Raw genomic sequence first — 19,171 nt, forward strand, 5'->3', positions numbered from 1 at the left:
GACAATTTTAACATAACAATTGACAATATCCCCATTATAATAGACAATTTCATCATTAATAATGGACAATTCACCATTATAATAGACAATATCCTTATAATATTAGACAATTTCCCCGTTATAATAAACAATTTTGACATAATAATAGACAATTTCATCATTAATAATGGACAATTCCCCCATTTTAATAAACAATTTTAACATAATAATTGACAATTTCATCATATTGATAGACAATTTTTTCATTTATAATAGATAAATACAAACATAATAATAGACAATTATAACATAATACTAGACAATTCTTACATAATAATAGACAATTTTATCATAATTCTATACCTACCTTGTGGTTGTAGTAGGACAATCTGTTGGGGAACAGAGAGGCCAGCAGAGATTTGGTGTGTTGTTGTACACTGTTGGGTGTTGGCAGGGTCAGCAGACTGGTGGCTATATCCAGGGTCAACTGATGTAGGGGATCCTGGAGGAGAGAACCAGCATTTATAGTCAGACTAATCTTAGTATCTTTATCTTATTCACCCCTGTAATTTCATAATGGACTGGTCTAGTCTGACCAACAGCCAGTACCTGGCAACACCTAGATTTCAACTCAATACCCAGAGGTGAAGAACTAGTAGTAATGTGTCAAGACCTTTAACCATTCAGCCCTGACTAAAACATGTCAACCCAAATACCATCCTTGATACTCCAGGGGTTACTATTACGGATGTTATGTCCACCCCTGGACTATCTCATAGTAAAACTGGAGGCAAAAGAATCAAATAACGGTACACTATGGACTGCATAGCTTTGAAGCTGGGCATCGCTCTTTCTATATTCTTCAAAGAAAGTCTGTGGGTGCCTGTGATTGGTCCGTTGTTTTCTCCTGAACTGCCTCAAGTTTTACTATGAGATAGTCCTGGGGTGAATATTACATCAGTGATAGTAACCCCTGGAGCTTCAAGGATGCCCAAAAACTATGATTACCAAGGATCATTGGTCTCATTGATTTTAAAAGTCTCCTTCATCTAAAAATCCAATAATATCTTTGCTTCTTTAAGACAGAGAAATTTTCACGGAAATAACTTATCAATCAAATTATAGAAATAGTTAAGAGTAAATATTGTACATATTGCCCCTACCTTTTCTTCACACAGTGACGAAGCAAATGCTCCATCCAGAACTTCCAAGGCACTCCCTAACAATCTGAAAATATAAACAACAGATTTTAAACACAATTCATAGTGGTAACTGAATTTATGCTCTTGAAATATTTTTCCAACATTGGGGATGGATAGGTTAAAAAATTGGTTACAAATATTTCAGAATTTTGATGGTACTGTAAATTAAAGTGCTTTGATTTACTGGAGTCTAAATTTCGCATTTTTGAATCCTGAACTTTTTTTAGGGTCAAAACCATTTTTTTCAAAAATAATAAATGCTTACCGGGTATTATCAATTATCATTTTTGAGTTTTGAATTTGTGCTTTGAAACAAACCACAAATATTGTGAAAGATAAATTCCTTGTGAAAGAAATTTTAAAGCACATTACAGTATAACACAGTCAAACCTCGATGATTCGAACTCCGATGAATCAAATTTCTCGCTGTATCGAACTTTTTGTCTGGTCCCGAATTTCTTCAATATATAACATTACTAACTAACCCATGTATGAATCGAAGTTTTATGAATCGAATTTCTCGCTTGTATCGAACTTTTTGTCTGGTCCCGAATTTCTTCACTATATAACATTACTAACTAACCCATGTATGAATCGAAGTTTTATGAATCGAAGTTCTCGATGAATCGAACTTTTTTCATGGACCATTTGTTATAGAATCATAGGTAACTGACACTCGATGATTCGAATAAAAATTTACCTGTACAGATCAGGTGTTCGCCGATACCCCGCGGCATGCTGTCACACCTAGCTGTCTCGCGACGGCCCTTCGCCGGATAATAGGGATTATGACAGCTTGTGTTGCTTGCTTAATATCATCAAGATAGTTAATATCACTAATCAGACCGATACCCGGTGCTTTGTTTTTACAAGCTGCGTTATTAAATCATTAGTACGGCAAAGATACAGTTAGTCGTTTTTGATGTTCGCCGCCGCCATTGGTAGCGGTTTGTAGAATTTTACAGAATGGTAAACAGCGAGCCACATTATTAGTAACTCATACTCAAAACTGTTACATTGCACAACTTTGGCATAAATACTGGAGCAAATCGATCATTCTAAATCGAAGTATTTTGTAGGTGGTGTAGCGCTTTCGGTTCCTCCTTTTTAGTTTCGTTTTTACAACGTGTTTTCGTTTTTATATTCATTCCGTAATATCAACCATCGCTTAAATAGTCACCAAACGAACACTTGTACATGGGTTAGGCCTAGTACACGTAAGTCTTGTTTATAATATACGTATGTATTGCTAACGATAGCAATACATGTGATTAATTGCATACTTCGTTTTTATTTTGTTTTGCTTGTGGTAAATACAATGATTATAAAGTTTACGGAACAGAGACGACATGTACACAACTACCACAGTTGGTCATGGTAAAAAAAAACATCGGTCTAATTTCAACCACGAATAATTCGAAGTCTCGATGTTTCGAAGTTTTTCTGACGGTCCCTTGAACTTCGATACATCGAGGTTTGACTGTATTTGGTAAGATGTTGGCTTTTGAAGGACATATCACTATACCTATCAGCAGAGGTCAGAGGTAATGGTGCAGAGGGCACCGAGTCACTGTCATTATTGGTCATGGTCGAGGCGGATGTAGCAGGCTTGACCACTGCTTGGGATTCTGGAAATTCGTCCACTTCCTCCGGCCAACCAAAGGCCTCTTTGGTCTTCACGAACACTTTGATGGAGTCAACCATGGTCACTCCTGCCGAATCAGAACTTGCTCCCACTAAACAACAAACAAAGGAATTTTGTCAGTCAACGTCCTTTACGTTATATATATATATATATATATATAAATAGCAGATTATTTTTGTGGGAATAATATTTCCACGATTTCTATTGCATTGCTATAATCGTAATAGAATTAATCCCAAAAATATTGCGAAAATAGCGGATTCCTATATCCCTTTAAATCTAGATTGTAAAAATTTAAAACCTCTTAAACTTAATTTTCTTGTTTTTAGAGGTTTTTAGTTGACCCACAAAAAAACAGCAGTTTACGGTATATTAAGTTAATTTACGATGGACACCATCAAATACGGCCTGCCTTTATCAGAGATAGTCTTTCTCGAATCACACATGCTGATTTGATATTTTACTTACCAAACAGAGTAAACTTCTTGTCAGCCATTAGGGATTCTTCCCTGGTGAAGGGAAGGTCAAACCAGCGGTATCTGTTTGTCAGGTTCACCTGAAATAAAAAACAAAATAAGATTACTATGTGACAAAGTATTGCAGATAACAACAGATCAAATCTATACTAAAAAGAAACTCATTTCAAACTTATCCAATTTAAAGTAAGCTATCTTTTATAACTTTAAGTTAGTTTTAAAGAAAAATACTTTTAATTCAATAAATTAGTAAATGAATATGTACTTATGCTGTATATACATTTTTTTTTTAAATTTATCTTTTATTCATTTTCAAAAGTTTTGTACATACAAATACAATACAACATATATGAACGATGTATGTTGGAATTAATTAAGTTAATACAAAAGTAGTCATATATACTCATAATATACATCAATCATCGATCAATGGACAACACATTTACACTAACAAACTCACTGATAATTTATAGAGGATAAGTTCTCAAACATTGATATTTTAAGGTAATATACATTGTTAAGTATCAGAGAGATGCAGAACACACATACATACAAGGTACCTCTGTCAAACCTAGGTCAAATATTTATTTTACAAGTTTTTATTGGTTTTTGTGTATGTTTTTAATGTTTTAAAATTCAAAATTGGAGCCAAAGTTGTATTTCTGTTAAGACCTGTTGTTTATTTTTTATGTTACTATTGGTTATTAAAATTTTATGAGCTTTTAGTTCAAATTTGATGTGGTTTTTTAAACCAATTAGGCAAAGATCTGCTTCAAGACATTTACAGTTATAAATATATTGTTTGGTTAAAAGTAAGATTAAGTTGTCTAATGAATGTTTATTGTTAACTTTCTTGCCAAATATAAATTCTTGTTTACTGAATCTAAGTCCTAGATTTTTTGTAATAATTGCTATTCTCAGTTGTTCTATCAGATTTGATGTTTTATCACAGTCCCATAGTATGTGTGTTATGGTTTCGGGAGAAGTTTTACAAAATATACATATGTTATTATCCGCTTTACCTATTCTTAGTAAAAATGTCTTAGTAGTCAGGATTCTATGATTTATTCTATATTGTAGCCACTGAAGTTTTGAACTTGTACATGTGTTAAAAGGGTGTTTATAAATCTTTTCCCAATCTTCTTCATTTATATTAAAAGTTTGATTCCATTTATTTTGAGCTGTAGGTTTAACTTGGTTTTGAATTAAAATATTGTATATGTATTGAGCTCCTTTTTTAGAATTTAGAATGACTTTGAGATTTATAGGTATATTGGGTAATATTACATTCTTTTCTGTGTCGTAATTTTGATTATTGTTTCTAACAAAATGTTGAATGTCATTTTTCAAGCTTTGGTATTTTAAAAAGTTAGTCCGAATACTATATTTATCACAGAATTCTTCAAAACTGTATATACATTTGACATCAATTTAAAAAATGAACTTTTAAGTATATTTATATTTAAGATGTAAATATGAGTTATACAATCATTTGCGAAATTTTTGAATTATGAGAAGTGTTACCAAAAGCATTATAAAACTTAGAATTTTAAGTGATGAAAGGTTTCATCTAAGACTATACCTGTGTTGTTCTACCAAACACCTCCAGATATGAGGGCGCCCTCTGTACATTCTGACTACCAGCCAGGACACGACAGCCCACCATTACATTGGCCGCATTGGTATTATTTATCTCAATGTTAAATCCACCCGGCTGGAAAAGATGTCAATTTCAACCTCTTTAATAAGAATGGTGAAAACAAGAGATTTGATAACATGGCTATCTATTACAGATACAGTACAATCAGACTTAGTGACTACCTCTGTATAAAGACCACCTGCTTCATAAGACCACTTTCTCAAGAGTCCACAAATGATCAATTTCAACACAATTTGACCTGTGTATAAAGACTACTTGGCTATAAAGACAACTTTTTTCTTGGTACCTTAGGTGTCGCTATAGACAGGTTTTACTGAATAATCATATTCAGGATACAGTAAATTATGCGTATGTGTAGGTGACATCATCATTTTGTGAGTAAAAATAATGTTGTTTTCGCTGAAAATGGTGATGTTACGCTAACACAAACATGACGTAACAACTCTGTAATATGCAAATGCAGAAAAAACTACCAAATCTTCACCATTTAATGCCCTTGTTTCATGACATGATGGATAAGAGTAACACTATATGTTTCCTCTTCCCCCTACCTCCTGGTGGGAGCTGAACTCATTCGCCCTTGAAGACATATTTGAACTTTTCTAGAACTAAAGGTGGAACAGCTCATTATGAAATTTCAGGGGTGAATGAGTTAGTTAGCCAGTTATTACTGCTAATGGTGACTTACCTTGGTGCTAGCCACATACATGCCAGTGGTGTTGAGTCGGTGTTTTACCTGCTGGGTGTTATACACCTGTAGGAGATCATTGCCTCCGAACTGTAAGGAAAATAATACACACATCATAAACATCCATAAAAGTTTACACTGAATATTAACTAATCACACGGCTTTTCACAGAAATTTTGTACCCTTTTTTCTGTCATCTTTTTCAGATAATCAATCTATATAATGACGTTCAATTACACTTCTATCATTTACCCCATACATGCCGAAACTGTTTTTCCTATGGTTCCAAAATTTTCAATAATTTGAAAGATTATGAAGCTATACGTCTATATTACTACTCTGTTTTTTCTCCCAAATTTTGAAATTTGTGTGACTTTCATCACTTTTTTATCATAAATGTTGCAAATGATCCATTCACGACTTTTAATGTTTCCATCATTTTCCTCTTACATACTACAACTTTTCTTCTCATGTTTCCAAAGTTTTTTATATTATGAGAAATTATTAAGGTAATATACCTCTATGTCAGTGGTTTGTTGGCAGTGCTCGAAGAAGTCTATGGGGAAGGAAACAGAACCAACGGGTCTTCCTGTAACATGAGACAAAAACACTACTAAATAATCAATATCATGAACATAGATAGAATTAGAACCATTTCTTGCTATGAAATTACTTCATTTCACTATGACAAAGTCCAGGGTTGGATAAGACAGCAGTGATAGTAACCGCTGGAGTACCAAGATCGATATAATGGCAGTGATAGTAACCCCTGGAGTACCAAGGTCGATATAATGGCAGTGATAGTAACCCCTGGAGTTTCGAGATTGTTATTAACATTATTCATAAATGCACATGTTCTATACCTGTCTTGGTTTGGATAAGACGACAGTGATAGTAACCCCTAGAGTACTGAGGTCGATATAACATCAGTGATAGTAACCCATGGAGTATTGAGATAGTTATTAACATTATTTACTAATGCATATGTTATATACCTGTCCTGCTGCTCTTCCTTTTCTTGGCCGGTTTGAGTACGGCGATGGGTGACTGGGGCTGAAGATAAGGGGACAGCCAGAAACTGGTACTGTCTACATTAGCCATGTAGATCCTTAGGGAGCCATCCTCACACAACAGGATCATCGTGGTACGTTGTTGCTGTAACACAGACACCATTACATTATTGTACCACTGACGAGGTTTTAATGTGAACCCTATCCAAAATAGTACAGCTCTCAAGATTACCATCGAAACATTAACACCATTTAAACTCTATCGATCTGTGAATATTGCATTTAGAAGGATTGGCGCACTACGGAATTTGGACACCACAAATCCTTTAAAGCGTGTTACAGCATGATCTGATAATAGAAGATAATTGATATGTATAGTTACAGATATGGTACAGTTGTGTTAAGTGCTATCTATACATTAAGTGATTCAGTAACTAAACTCACCTGATCTGAATTGGATGCAGAATGCCTGATGGCTACCACATCTTGGATCTGAAAAAGAGAGAATCGTGGAAAAAACATTGGATAATATAATCTACAATAAACCAACTTATCTAATCTACCAATAAACTGACTTTCTTTCGTGTGGAATTTTCAGTTTACCCAATCATATTAAATATGTGAACGTTTACCTCCGCAAATAAACATATACCTTAGGCAAATTTGAAGGTATTTTAATCTATTGATAAACTTGCGAAAGTTTATCTTGCCAAATTGGTTTTGTAATAAAAAATTGAGAAATTTAATCGCTGCGAAAAAAAAAAAAAAAGGGTTTACACGTCCTGAAGCATTTTTGTCTTTTTTTGACTAGTTTTGCAGTGAACCTTCTGTACAGTTCCTAGTATCGATAACACTTGGATGGAATAATTGACAACAAGCAAATTTTACAAAGCTAAATTACTGAGTTTATCATTATATAAGGATCCCTTAAGTACAATGCTCCAATTTTTAAGTGAAATCTTGATGATTATATCGGTTCATAACATTACTGACCTTGGCCTTAGCGGGGACGACCTTGATCTCCTGTGCCTGTATGATGTCTGGTTTGATCATGAGGACCACAGGGTTGTTAGAAGTCTGCGTCATACAGTACAGGAGTCCCGTGTGTCCAGGAATCTCGGACCACTGGACCAAGGGCTGACCGTTGCTGCTTCCCTTTCCACCACCATTGCTGCAAATAGCAATTTCTAATTTGTATATATAGCTTAAATGATATGCAACTTAACTAAATGGTATAGGTAGCATGATTTTAAATTTTAGACCATTTGTGCCTTGTCTGAGGAGAATCCAACCACTCAAGATAAATATACAAACTGCCCTCCATATGGTTTCTAGTGTATTATAATGAATATGAATTAGTTCACTCTATGCATGGCAGTGGTATATCAAATCTCTGATGGTTAATGACACAAGCTACAAGTACTTACCTTTTAAGGGCAATAGGGAACAGAAGAGGATCCTCAGTTATATAGGTAGCAAAACTCTTCCCTACAGAGAAAAAAATGATGAATTACATACTAAATGATAATAATGATGAGTCAGTAGTAATTGTTTGAAAATTCTTTATCTAGTATTATTTTTAAAAATATAATACCTAGTTGGCCCTAATTTGGGTGTATAGCTGAATTAGATCAGCTGCAGATGTGTAGCTAATGACCAATATATTCCCTAACCACCCTGGGTGTAACTGGCTAACCATCCATGTGTTAGTCCTGTATGACCTATATATTGACCCTGTAAGACATATATATTGACCTAAGTTACCTTAGGTATAATGACCTTTATATTGACCAGTTACCTTGGATATAATGACCTATATATTGACCCTGTATGACCTAAATATTGACCCTGTATGACATATATATTGACCCTAGTTAAATTGGATGTAATAAACTATATATTGACCCTGTATGACCTATATTTGACCCTGTATGACCTTCATATTAACCCTGTATGACATATATATTGACCCTAGTTACATAGGATGTAATGACCTATATATTGGCACTACATGACCTACATATTGACCCTGTTTGACCTATATATTGACCCTGTATGACCTTTATATTGAGCCTAGTTACCTTGGATGTAATGACCTATATATTGACCCTGTTTGACCTATATATTGACCCTGTATGAGCTATATATTGACCCTATATGACCTTTATATTGACCCTAGTTACCTTGGTTGTAATGACCTATATATTGACCCTGTATGACCTATATATTGACCCTGTATGACCTATATATATCGACCCTTTATGACCTTTATATTGACCCTAGTTACCTTGAGTGTAATGACCTATATATTGGCCCTGTATGACCTACATATTGACCCTGTATGATCTACATATTGACCCTAGTTATCTTGGATGTAATGACCTATATATTGACCCTGTATGACCTATATATTGACCCTGTATGACCTACATATTGACCCTACGTACCTTGGGTGTAGCTGAAGAAGAGAAGCTGTAGTGGGTGGGAGTAGTAGACTGACACACCTCCACCTGCTATCTGACCGTTACTCTCCTGTAAAATAAACAGGTCATCACTGATGAAAAGAAACAAATGACACAATGTTTCAGCTTTCTATAATTGTGAATCTGGATTCAAAGATCAAATTAAATAAATAGGTATCAAATACAATGCCAAGTCATTATGAAACGGGCAAGTTAATAGAATTTATAATAACGTATAATTTTCCCTATTGTGTACCATTATATAAGATATATGTGTACCTTGAGGTCCGGATGCTGGATTTCCAGTACATTAGTGATGTAGAAGGGGCCGTGTTTAGCACTACTACTGTCCTCCATCTGTTGGGTGTAGATATAGCCTGTGGACGACATCAGGACGATCTGACAGCCTTCCTCAAAGAAGACGAATGTCGCATCACGAATCTTACCACTTGGTAAGAGGAAGAAATACTGTGGACTGAGGGCATCACTTCCAAGGTCATAAATCTGAAAAGGTTTAAGGTCAAGGTTAGTCAGTCAAAGACAAGAAACAGTTACATGACATAAATCTGATAAGACCAAGGTCAAGGATTGAAATCTAAAATATTCACAAGGTAAGGAAATAAAGCTAGAACACATAAAAGTTGATAAATTAAATCATTTACAAGAGAAGGTCAAAATCTGAAATAATTACGGTTCAAGGCCAAAGACAAAGTCAAGAGATATTCATAGTTCAAGGTCGTAAATCCATGACATTTACAAGTCAAGGTCATAACTCAAATTAAATCATCTGTTCTACATCATGTATTTCAAGATCCAAAATTACAAATCTAAGAATTAATAATAAAGGTCAAGGAAACATTTACAGTTCAAGGTCATATGATATCTTTAAAACATTTTGTTCAAAAACAGTAACAGATCATTGGGCCCGAATCATTACATAATGTAACTTGATGAAGTTTATTGAAGGGTTTTGAATCCTAACTGCCATTACCTTGACAAAGTCTGCAGTGACAATAGCCAGCTCAGTCTGTGTCCCTGGTAACCACACCACCTACAAGTAATGAATTTGTACAGTTAAGTATCGCCTACAAATAAATCATTCAAACAGTGCTGTCAAAATAGCATAATACTATCATAGTTTTCAGTTTTTCACTTTCACCTATAGTTTTTACCACTGTTTGTTCATTTTGCGACAAAGTTTACATAGCTGGTATACTGTTAACCAACTTTTATTTGCGGCTTTTAAATTTCGTAAATTCCTTTTCAATACAAGTTCATGGAGATTAACTTTCGCAGAACAGACTACGTACATATAGTTCTACTTTCATTTAATACTGTCATACTAAGTCATATTGATAATAATTCTCGGAGATTAGCTTTCGCAAATTTTCGCAAAGAATACAAAATTCCCAAAAGTAAATAGCATGCTAATAAAAGGATGTTAACAGTAGTGGCACTGGTACATAAATGGCGAAATTTGCTTAAAACTTACATTGATATTTTTTATCGCCTTTATTCAAGCTTTTATGATGAAATTATCAATAGTTAATAGATTATTGAAAATGACCAATAGTTAATATATGACTTTACCTTGATGATGAAGTTGCCCGTGGGAAGTGTCGGGTGTAACACAAGGTGGTCGGCTACTGACCCAGAACTGTTGAAGGTCAGTACGTGACAGTCCTACAAAGTCAACAATCCATCATACAGTAAAACATGTAAAAAAAGAGATCATGTACTGAACACGATTACACTAAATTCAAAATTATAAACCTGGTTGTTTCAATTCCCAGTTAAAGTTCTTGTAAGAGATTTGTAATATGTGTATAACAAAATATGCTTATAATGAAGTAATTTGGTTTGTCCCCAGAAGTTTGTTATAACAGTACTTATTGTTGTATTGTTTCATAAGAAGTACTACAGAAATTTAGAAAAAAATTTAATGTAACATTTAAAGTAGTCCAAGGTCCTTTGATTATTTCATTTGGTTAGGTTTGATTGATTTTACATCCTATTAACAGTCTAAGGTCATTTAAGGATGTTCCAGGTTTATAGGGTGGAGAAAAACTGGACTACCAGGAGAAAACCATTGACCAACAGTCATTGTCTGGCAACTGCCCTACATGGGATTCAAACTCAAGAGCCAGAGGGACATTTAACCACTTGGCCACCATGGCCCTTTGGTTACACCTGCTGCTCTCTCTAGCATTGTTATTCTAAATCCTGACATATCGTATTCTCACTAAGCACCTCTATGCCTATAAGTGCCCCTCCCGTTATATTGAGGCCTCAATTTCATTTACATTGATTCAAATGCAGACTGAAAATATGAAAACTTAAGTTCCTTTACTTGATTTCTTTTGCAAAATGATTTATGGCTCACTTTGTACAATAACTTTATGAATGACTCGTCTACATTCGTTTCTATTCAGTGCCTTTTTTCATTTTTTGAAGCACACAGGGCACTTATAGAGCCGAATACAGTAGTAGTTACCTTGAGTCCACAGACAGCCAGGAAATCTTCATTACAGGGGTTACCTGTGATGGAGAGGACAGTGAAGGGGATCGGTGCTGAGGCCAGTCTCTGTAATATAGAGATATTAAATTATCATATCAAATAACATTCGTTTGGGTATCACTGTAACTACACTGCAGATTTATATCATGCCATTCCATATATCCAAAAACTGAGAAAATTCTTTAAATTAATCTCTTTCACTTGAACTGTTCCATGAATTGGTTGTTTAAATACTATAAATTAATTTGAAGGAAAGAGAATATATTTCTGTTTAAGGAATAACAGGTATTCAATAAATGGTGGTTTGAGCTATCCAGGTTTTTATTACATAAAATATACAAAGGCAATGTTGGGACCATGCCATCAATTCAACAATAGGAAAGGTATTTGAGAAATGCCAGTTTGAGTTACAGGGGTTATACTGTATTTCAAATTTATCAGAATCACCTAATATAAAACAAAGGCAAGTGTTATTACTGCAATGTTTTATCCAAAATCATATAAGTATTTGCCTTTAAGTATTTTAATTTTGCTTTGAAATTAATGGAAGTTTTTAATACCAGTTGGAATATTATTGTGTACCACCTGTATCACAACCGGGAATTTAGAAATGAACTACATAAAGTTCAACATACCGTGAGTGTCAGCTTCTTCTTACTCGAGTCTGCCTGTTTCAGTAGAGCGGACAGTTGTAGGATTGTGATTTTTCCTTTCTCATGACTAACGGCCAGGTGTTGTCGCTTGCCGTGAGGGGAGGCCAGCACACACATCGCCACACGACGTAGCATGTGTGCCGAGATGAGCTGGCGTATCTGTTGTCCCTGGTCACCGCTGTAGTTCATACGTACATTCTCGAACGCTCCTTCCTGGGATCCTAGGGTAACCGTCTGTAAATATGATGTTCGGTTTGCATTAAAACAAAATTCAGTAGACAGTTATTTTCATCCAGCTGATATGTTCGCAATTTCACAAGACATTTTCATGGTCGCGGGAATTTTGAACCATAGAATATTGAGAAATAGATGAATTGTGCACTCTTATAGAATATCATCTCTCCAAATTTCTACTGTTTCATGGTATATTGTTTTGTAGGTAAATATAAATATTTTTTTTATTAATTTTATATCCTTATTACTGTATAAATATGAATGGGATCTCCAAGATAGGTATCGTTTACAGATTCACCATTGCATAATCATTAATGTAAATTATATATATTCGCTATGTGGTTCAAAACATATATATCATGCAGCATCCCACACAATAAGCAGTTCCTAATTTTGTATATACTTAAGAAGGCTGTTGCACAAACATTTGTAATATCATGCCTGTTTGAACAGTAATATATTGCAACTTCCAAAATATATATGTAAAGTCTAGATTCATGGTCTTTTAATACCGAACATTAACTGTTGTACAGTAATCTTTTTTAACTAGTACAAATTCTACAGAGTACCTACCATTAACTGTTCGGTGGTCTCCGTAGTTTTGGGTTGTGTGTGAAGTTCGTAGAGTGCATTCTGAGCCCTCTGTGTACTGCCCATGGGAGACACTTTCTGGTAGCTTTCTGTCAGTGTGGGAAGGATCGTCTGTAGCATGTTCAGGATTGTCTTCACGGTGTTCGACGATTCCTGGTAAAAACAATAGACTTGGTTGTAAGGGAAAGCTCTACTATAAACTACCAGTTTTTCTCTGTAACAATCTCAGTCAGCATATCTGATTTCGGATCAGTCGGTAGAGCCATCAGTTTTCACGGCAGAGAAACATATATATGATTCCTGGTCGAGCAACCTGTGATAGGAATGTGTATTTTTTGTTCTTCTCCACACTCAGGCTTTATTAAGTAAGTAATATACACCAGGGACTAAAAGACTTACCTCAAATGGTCATCATATACATTGGAAGGGCCTCAGATATACCATATACGGCAGAAGGGACTAAATTACTACCATGTACAGTAGGAGGGCCTCTCATATGTATACCACATACATTGGAAGGGCCTCAGATACACCATCTCACAAGAAGGGACTAAAACACTTATATTATACAGCAGGATGGGCATATATACAATATACATTGGAAAGGCATCATATACCATATACAGCAGAAGGACTACTATCATATACAGCAGGATGGCCTCACATATATACAATATACATTGGAAGGGCCTCAGATACCATACACAGTAGAAGGGACTAAAACACTCACCATATACAGTAGGAGGGCCTCCCTGCTTCCCTCAACTTGACGGCTGAGAGCCTCTCGGGCTTTGTTAACTTGTTCAGCCATTTTGTTTACATCTGTCTGTTTCTCCAGTGGACTAGGTGAGGACATACGTCGCCTCAGACTGCTAGGAAGCATGGTTTCCATGGAGAAGGGGGAAGCTCCGGCTAGGTTATCCAAACTATCCAGTCCACTCTGGGCTGAACGCTTGACCAGAGACTGGACAAATAACAGACAAGAATATCAGTATGTGCAATGATTGTAATATCAATAAATTTAAAGATTATAAATTATCAAAACATGGATGAATTCGGATCTTTATGATTTCCTGTAAATGCAAGTAAACCATGTTTGGTGAATATCAGACTAATAGGTTTTTTAACAATCTATAAACAAAAACAAATCAGCCTGACTCACCAGCCCCTTAATTCTACACCCAGGGACAAATCCTGCTCCGCAAGGGTAATATGTTAAATACTGATAATGTCTTGGTTAAAATTGGATTAATAATTTTTAAGAGAAGCAATCTAAAACCAGAGTATTTCAGTCGGTCTAGTTAACCATACCATATAAAATTTGGGATAAAGTTGGACCCATTCAGTTTTACGAACAAATCCAAGAAATTTTATGCAAGTACTTAATGATTTTAATGTTATCTGACTAATTGAGGTGTAATAAATTAACATGACGACAGGTGTTCATCGTACTAACAACCTACCTTACAGGATCCGTCTTCCTTAGCGCCGCAGTCACAGAAGAATGATCCAAACTTAGCGTAGGTCAGGTCATGCTCTTTATGACAGACTTTAGCACAGACTGTACATACACCTACTCCATCTACCATCTTACAGGTGTGACAGTGGTACCTACAACGTCAGAAGTTTTTTGTTTTTTTTTACAACACAACATAACAGACAATTTTTTTTTTTTTTTCTCATGATTTCTAAATTTTAATGAATTACAATTTGGTGATATGGCTATATACCATTACAGTATAATATCATCAATATTTCATACTTATATCAAATTTTGATGACCACACCAGTGTCTCACGATATTGCAAAAATATTGACCCCCGTAATATTACGGACTATACAGTAACAAATGTTTTAATGTCAGAAATTCTTTGGAGAGGACTTTGATAGTCTCTGTCTTTCAATCAGTATATCCAATCTAAGAAACATCTACACTGTCTATCATAAAAGATTATAGGCACTAAGTTTCATTGAAATCCCTGCAGTAGTTAAGGAGGAGTAGTCTGTTGATCGTTTTGCCCACAGACGAAAAAAGGATAACCAGAATCCAATATACTCCTACCCCCAATTTGTTGTGGAGGGGGATGGGTGTGTGTGAGTTGGCCGCGGGTTATAATTATTTAACAAACACATGTATCTCGTGATTTTTATCCTCTATTACAAAGAGAACTCACCAATGCTGGTTCATGAATTCCTTCTGTGTTACAGTGAAGGTACAAAGCTTGTTGTTGAGAGACTCTTCATCCTAAACAGAAAAGAACAAGCATGTCAGTCAGTCCCCACAGAAAGTCTCCTAACCCCCACAAAAATTAACAAAAGTATATCCTGCTTCAAATTGATTTTTATCAACTGATAAATCTTATACCGTACATCAACTTTCTTTCGCAGCATGTAAATTTCAAGATTTCCATTAAAAATATTTCCACAGAAATTAGGTTTTGCGGACTAAAATTGGATGGAAATATTTTTGAATTTAAGAATAGTGGAAGATATCAATTAATGAATTTACCTTGATTGCATAATTCACATAAATAAATCGCACATGAAAAAAAGTTGGTTTACAGTATGCAATCATTACGTTAATTTGTTGACAAAATATTTGTATTTTTTACATATCGAGTTCAATCTTTGTCCCTAACTTACCGAGTCCTCTCCACCAGAATCTTCTTCCTCCTGTGTTAGTTCTTCCATCCAATCCATGTCACCCTCCTGTAAAAAGTTAACATCGTGTGAAACATGGTAAAAGCTTAACTCTTAAGCATTGATGTCACTATCCTTTTTTAATTTCATTTCGGTAGGAAAACATTTTGGTTTCGAAACTCTGATTCCGCTTATAATTGATTTTTTCAGATTACTTGACAAAACAAAAATGAAGTCTTTACGATGCTCCATGGCCAACAGAGCACAAAAACATTTATTATTTGGCCAATGATTAATGTTAATCATGTATATATGTGAGCCTAATTAACACAAAAAATACATATGAAATCATTTGTTTTGCTTTAGTTGTCTACACAATTAGTATGTCAATCCATATAGGACATCTTTGAGGCAATCAATGATTTAAAATACTTTTATTCAGCAGTAAAATAAGAAACTCAAACTTTCCAATTCTTAATAAATGCATGTAATATAATTTTCCAAAATAGGAATAGGACAGCGTTTGTTTTTTTTTTTTTTTACAAATGAGGAAAACATAAACAAGTAGAAGAAATCTTACCTGTGGTACATTGACCTCAGTATCCATTGGAGGTGAGAGTACGCCACTTCTGGAAAAACAAAGATTTACAAGAATGAATACTTTTACATGGCCAGTTTCTAATTCAGATATTAACAAATTCAACATTAATGCAACACATTGTTATTAAGCTCTTTCCAAGGGCTTTATAATAAGAAGGGTTTAAAATTTTATACCAAACAATTTATCATATTCCTTTCTCTCTTTGTCCATCTCTCTTTCACTGTTAAAATTTAATTTTCTCATCGCAAACATTTTTAGTCATGTGATAAAATGTATTCTGTGCTTATTTCTGTGGTGAGATTTAATGATACTTTTCTTAGTATAATTTCCAATTTACTTTAATTTTCTTTTCTCAGGATTCTTAAAAATGATAAAATTATGTTAAAAATAATAAATTTAAATAAATAAAGATAATAAATTAATAAATACTTCTCTGAACTTCTCTTTAGAGCCCCAAGGATTTCTCCAACGTAGGACAAAAGACAACACAACGTATCTAGAATAGGCTGTAAATACAATGTACAATATACTAGGTAAGTCATACAATAAATTTATACACACACAAATACTTTTGCAAATGATTTATTTTTGCTATATTCATGGTTTTAAAGAAATCTGTGAATTCAAAACCAAGCGAAATAATTGCTACATTATCGTACCATTATCAGGAATTTGTTTACAGTTTTCAAAATTAATTGCAAAGAAAATATTAATAACATTTGACACCTGTTCTTTAAAATTTAAATGAAGAATATTGCAATTACTGGAATCATCAGTGTACCACCAAATTAAACCGTTGTGAATATGTTCCATTAACAAAGCTGCGAAATATGGACTCGGTGAATTTAAAGCGCTATACAGAATAACAATAAAATTTAGCACCCTTTTTTATTTGACAAATATCCAAGCTCTTTTAGGAAGTAGTAAAACCTAAATTGTATAAGAGTAATTTTTTCCCTTCACTTTTTTGTCCTTCTTTACTATTAGAATTGATATATTTTCATGAGCCATTTAGAGGAAACAGAAAATAAACTCAAACTTAACTCAAAAGTTGGAGTAACAATATATAACCATCAATTTTGTCTTACCTTACTGGTGTTGCCATTCTCTGAAGTCATCTTCTCTAAGATTTCCTTTTTGTTCAGGAGGACAGTACTGAAATTGAAACAAATGATAGAATCAGTGAAAAGACACCAAATTGAATGTAAACACTAAAACAGGTTGTTTTTTTAACAAATTGTTAATGTACCAGAATCTATATAGCCTGTCCTGATTAAAAATTAACATAATTCTATTAACCAAAGTTTAAAAGTAAACCTAAACCTTACTTTTTTCCTCCATTTTGTTTGTATGTCGACTGAATTCCAGAAATACTTTTTAATTTGTCAAAAAGGATTTGGTTTTTAGCTCTGAAAATACTTTTTAATTTACTGAAAAAAAGCATGGGTTGTTTTTTCTTTTCATTTTAACAACATATTTTTCCTTTTTGTCTTTAGCTGATCTTTTTCTAAATGTGAGATTCAGACATTTGAATCACAACTGTAAAGATTTCTAAAAATAAACCTACCATTGATCAAGCCATCCCGTTGCAGCTTGAAACAACATGCTGTGTCCACTACCTTGACCGGCACCGGCCAGAGTATGCATGACCATCATTAGCTCTGGGAACCCGGCCATCTCCCTATCGGAGCCGGTCAGCAGCATCTCGCCGAGGGGGATGAGAGAAGAGAGGATGGACAAGGGCACCTTCTCACTGACCAGGCTATCAACAGAAACAAAATATTCATTGTTAAAAGGTATACCTAGGAGTCGGTCAGAAGCATATTGTCTTACTTGAAGATCTTGTATAATTCAGAGTGCTTTCTTAGTCCTGACTAGAACGAATATACATACCCTGCTTACTATACTTTCTAACCAGTTACGAAATGGTCCCTAAGTATGCTAGTAGAGCACTGCTGCGGTGAATTGCTTGGCAAAAATTTATGCGTACAGATGCATGTAAATATCATTTTTCCATAAAGCTAACATAACAATCATTAACAGTATCTATGTTACCTCTCACAGGACGTCAATTACACAATCTGTAGTGTAACTGTACATTTTTTCTTTGAAGAGACTGCCATAAATATATGAAAGCAAATGATATTTGACTGTAACTTAAAATTGTTTATACCTTGCTTAGTAGATAAGAGATATAAAACTGGCTCAAAAACATAAACAGAAAGGTATAAATAGCCTTTTTCATTTGTTTTACTTTGCTCCTCTAGCAGTAATTCCGTCTTTGCATATTACAGAGTTAGCTCCCTTGCGGGTAGGTATTCGATTGTTACGTCATTATTTTATGAGCGCAATTCACGTCGTTTTCACCGAAACCCATGACGTTACACTCGCAAACACACATGACGTCACAATCAATACCCACAAGGGCAGATAACTCTGTAATGTGAAACTACGGAATAGGCACCTATTGTAACTCTTAAGATGACACCATTTTCTGTCTAGAAGTCTTTTGATTTATAAAATTGTACCAAAGTCCCTACTAGATTTTCAGAGTATATCCACCTAATTTGAACATCTTTCAAAGCATTTTTTTCTCCCAACTAGATTTTCACAGTACTTCCACGTTAACTTACATCAAATTCCCAAAGGATTTTGTATATTTACCTGTTAGGCTTGACCAGGTACATAGTCACGGTCCTCAGCAACATCCTGTTTTCTCTCAGGGTATTTTCATCTTCCTGATCCTACAACAAACAAATAGCTACTTAATATCTCCATGCAGCAAAAATAGGTTTTTCCAGCAGCAAAAATA

At 34.5% G+C, this 19,171-nt stretch overlaps 1 protein-coding gene across 2 annotated transcripts in view; it reads right to left on the bottom strand.

Annotated features, from left to right (window-relative positions):
* Positions 1-19,171, bottom strand: part of LOC138321810 (E3 ubiquitin-protein ligase UBR4-like) — a 97,160-nt gene that overhangs the window by 51,472 nt on the left and 26,517 nt on the right. For both annotated transcript variants that reach the window (XM_069265792.1, XM_069265791.1), the window contains exons 32-58: positions 19,024-19,103; positions 17,927-18,121; positions 17,448-17,514; positions 16,789-16,865; positions 16,339-16,387; positions 15,762-15,827; positions 15,293-15,363; positions 14,582-14,729; positions 13,849-14,082; positions 13,101-13,271; positions 12,276-12,527; positions 11,617-11,706; positions 10,713-10,805; positions 10,114-10,173; positions 9,402-9,626; positions 9,108-9,192; positions 8,088-8,148; positions 7,654-7,831; positions 7,105-7,152; positions 6,646-6,805; positions 6,169-6,239; positions 5,651-5,740; positions 4,885-5,016; positions 3,295-3,382; positions 2,707-2,917; positions 1,143-1,206; positions 347-481 (exon numbers count right to left, since the gene is read on the bottom strand). In XM_069265792.1, coding sequence (XP_069121893.1) covers positions 347-481; positions 1,143-1,206; positions 2,707-2,917; positions 3,295-3,382; positions 4,885-5,016; positions 5,651-5,740; positions 6,169-6,239; positions 6,646-6,805; positions 7,105-7,152; positions 7,654-7,831; positions 8,088-8,148; positions 9,108-9,192; positions 9,402-9,626; positions 10,114-10,173; positions 10,713-10,805; positions 11,617-11,706; positions 12,276-12,527; positions 13,101-13,271; positions 13,849-14,082; positions 14,582-14,729; positions 15,293-15,363; positions 15,762-15,827; positions 16,339-16,387; positions 16,789-16,865; positions 17,448-17,514; positions 17,927-18,121; positions 19,024-19,103 — 3,201 coding nt within the window. The remainder of the gene's footprint in view (positions 1-346; positions 482-1,142; positions 1,207-2,706; positions 2,918-3,294; positions 3,383-4,884; positions 5,017-5,650; positions 5,741-6,168; positions 6,240-6,645; positions 6,806-7,104; positions 7,153-7,653; positions 7,832-8,087; positions 8,149-9,107; positions 9,193-9,401; positions 9,627-10,113; positions 10,174-10,712; positions 10,806-11,616; positions 11,707-12,275; positions 12,528-13,100; positions 13,272-13,848; positions 14,083-14,581; positions 14,730-15,292; positions 15,364-15,761; positions 15,828-16,338; positions 16,388-16,788; positions 16,866-17,447; positions 17,515-17,926; positions 18,122-19,023; positions 19,104-19,171) is intronic.

This window comes from Argopecten irradians, chromosome 4, assembly GCF_041381155.1.
Source record: "Argopecten irradians isolate NY chromosome 4, Ai_NY, whole genome shotgun sequence".
Lineage (NCBI taxonomy): Eukaryota > Metazoa > Mollusca > Bivalvia > Pectinida > Pectinidae > Argopecten > Argopecten irradians.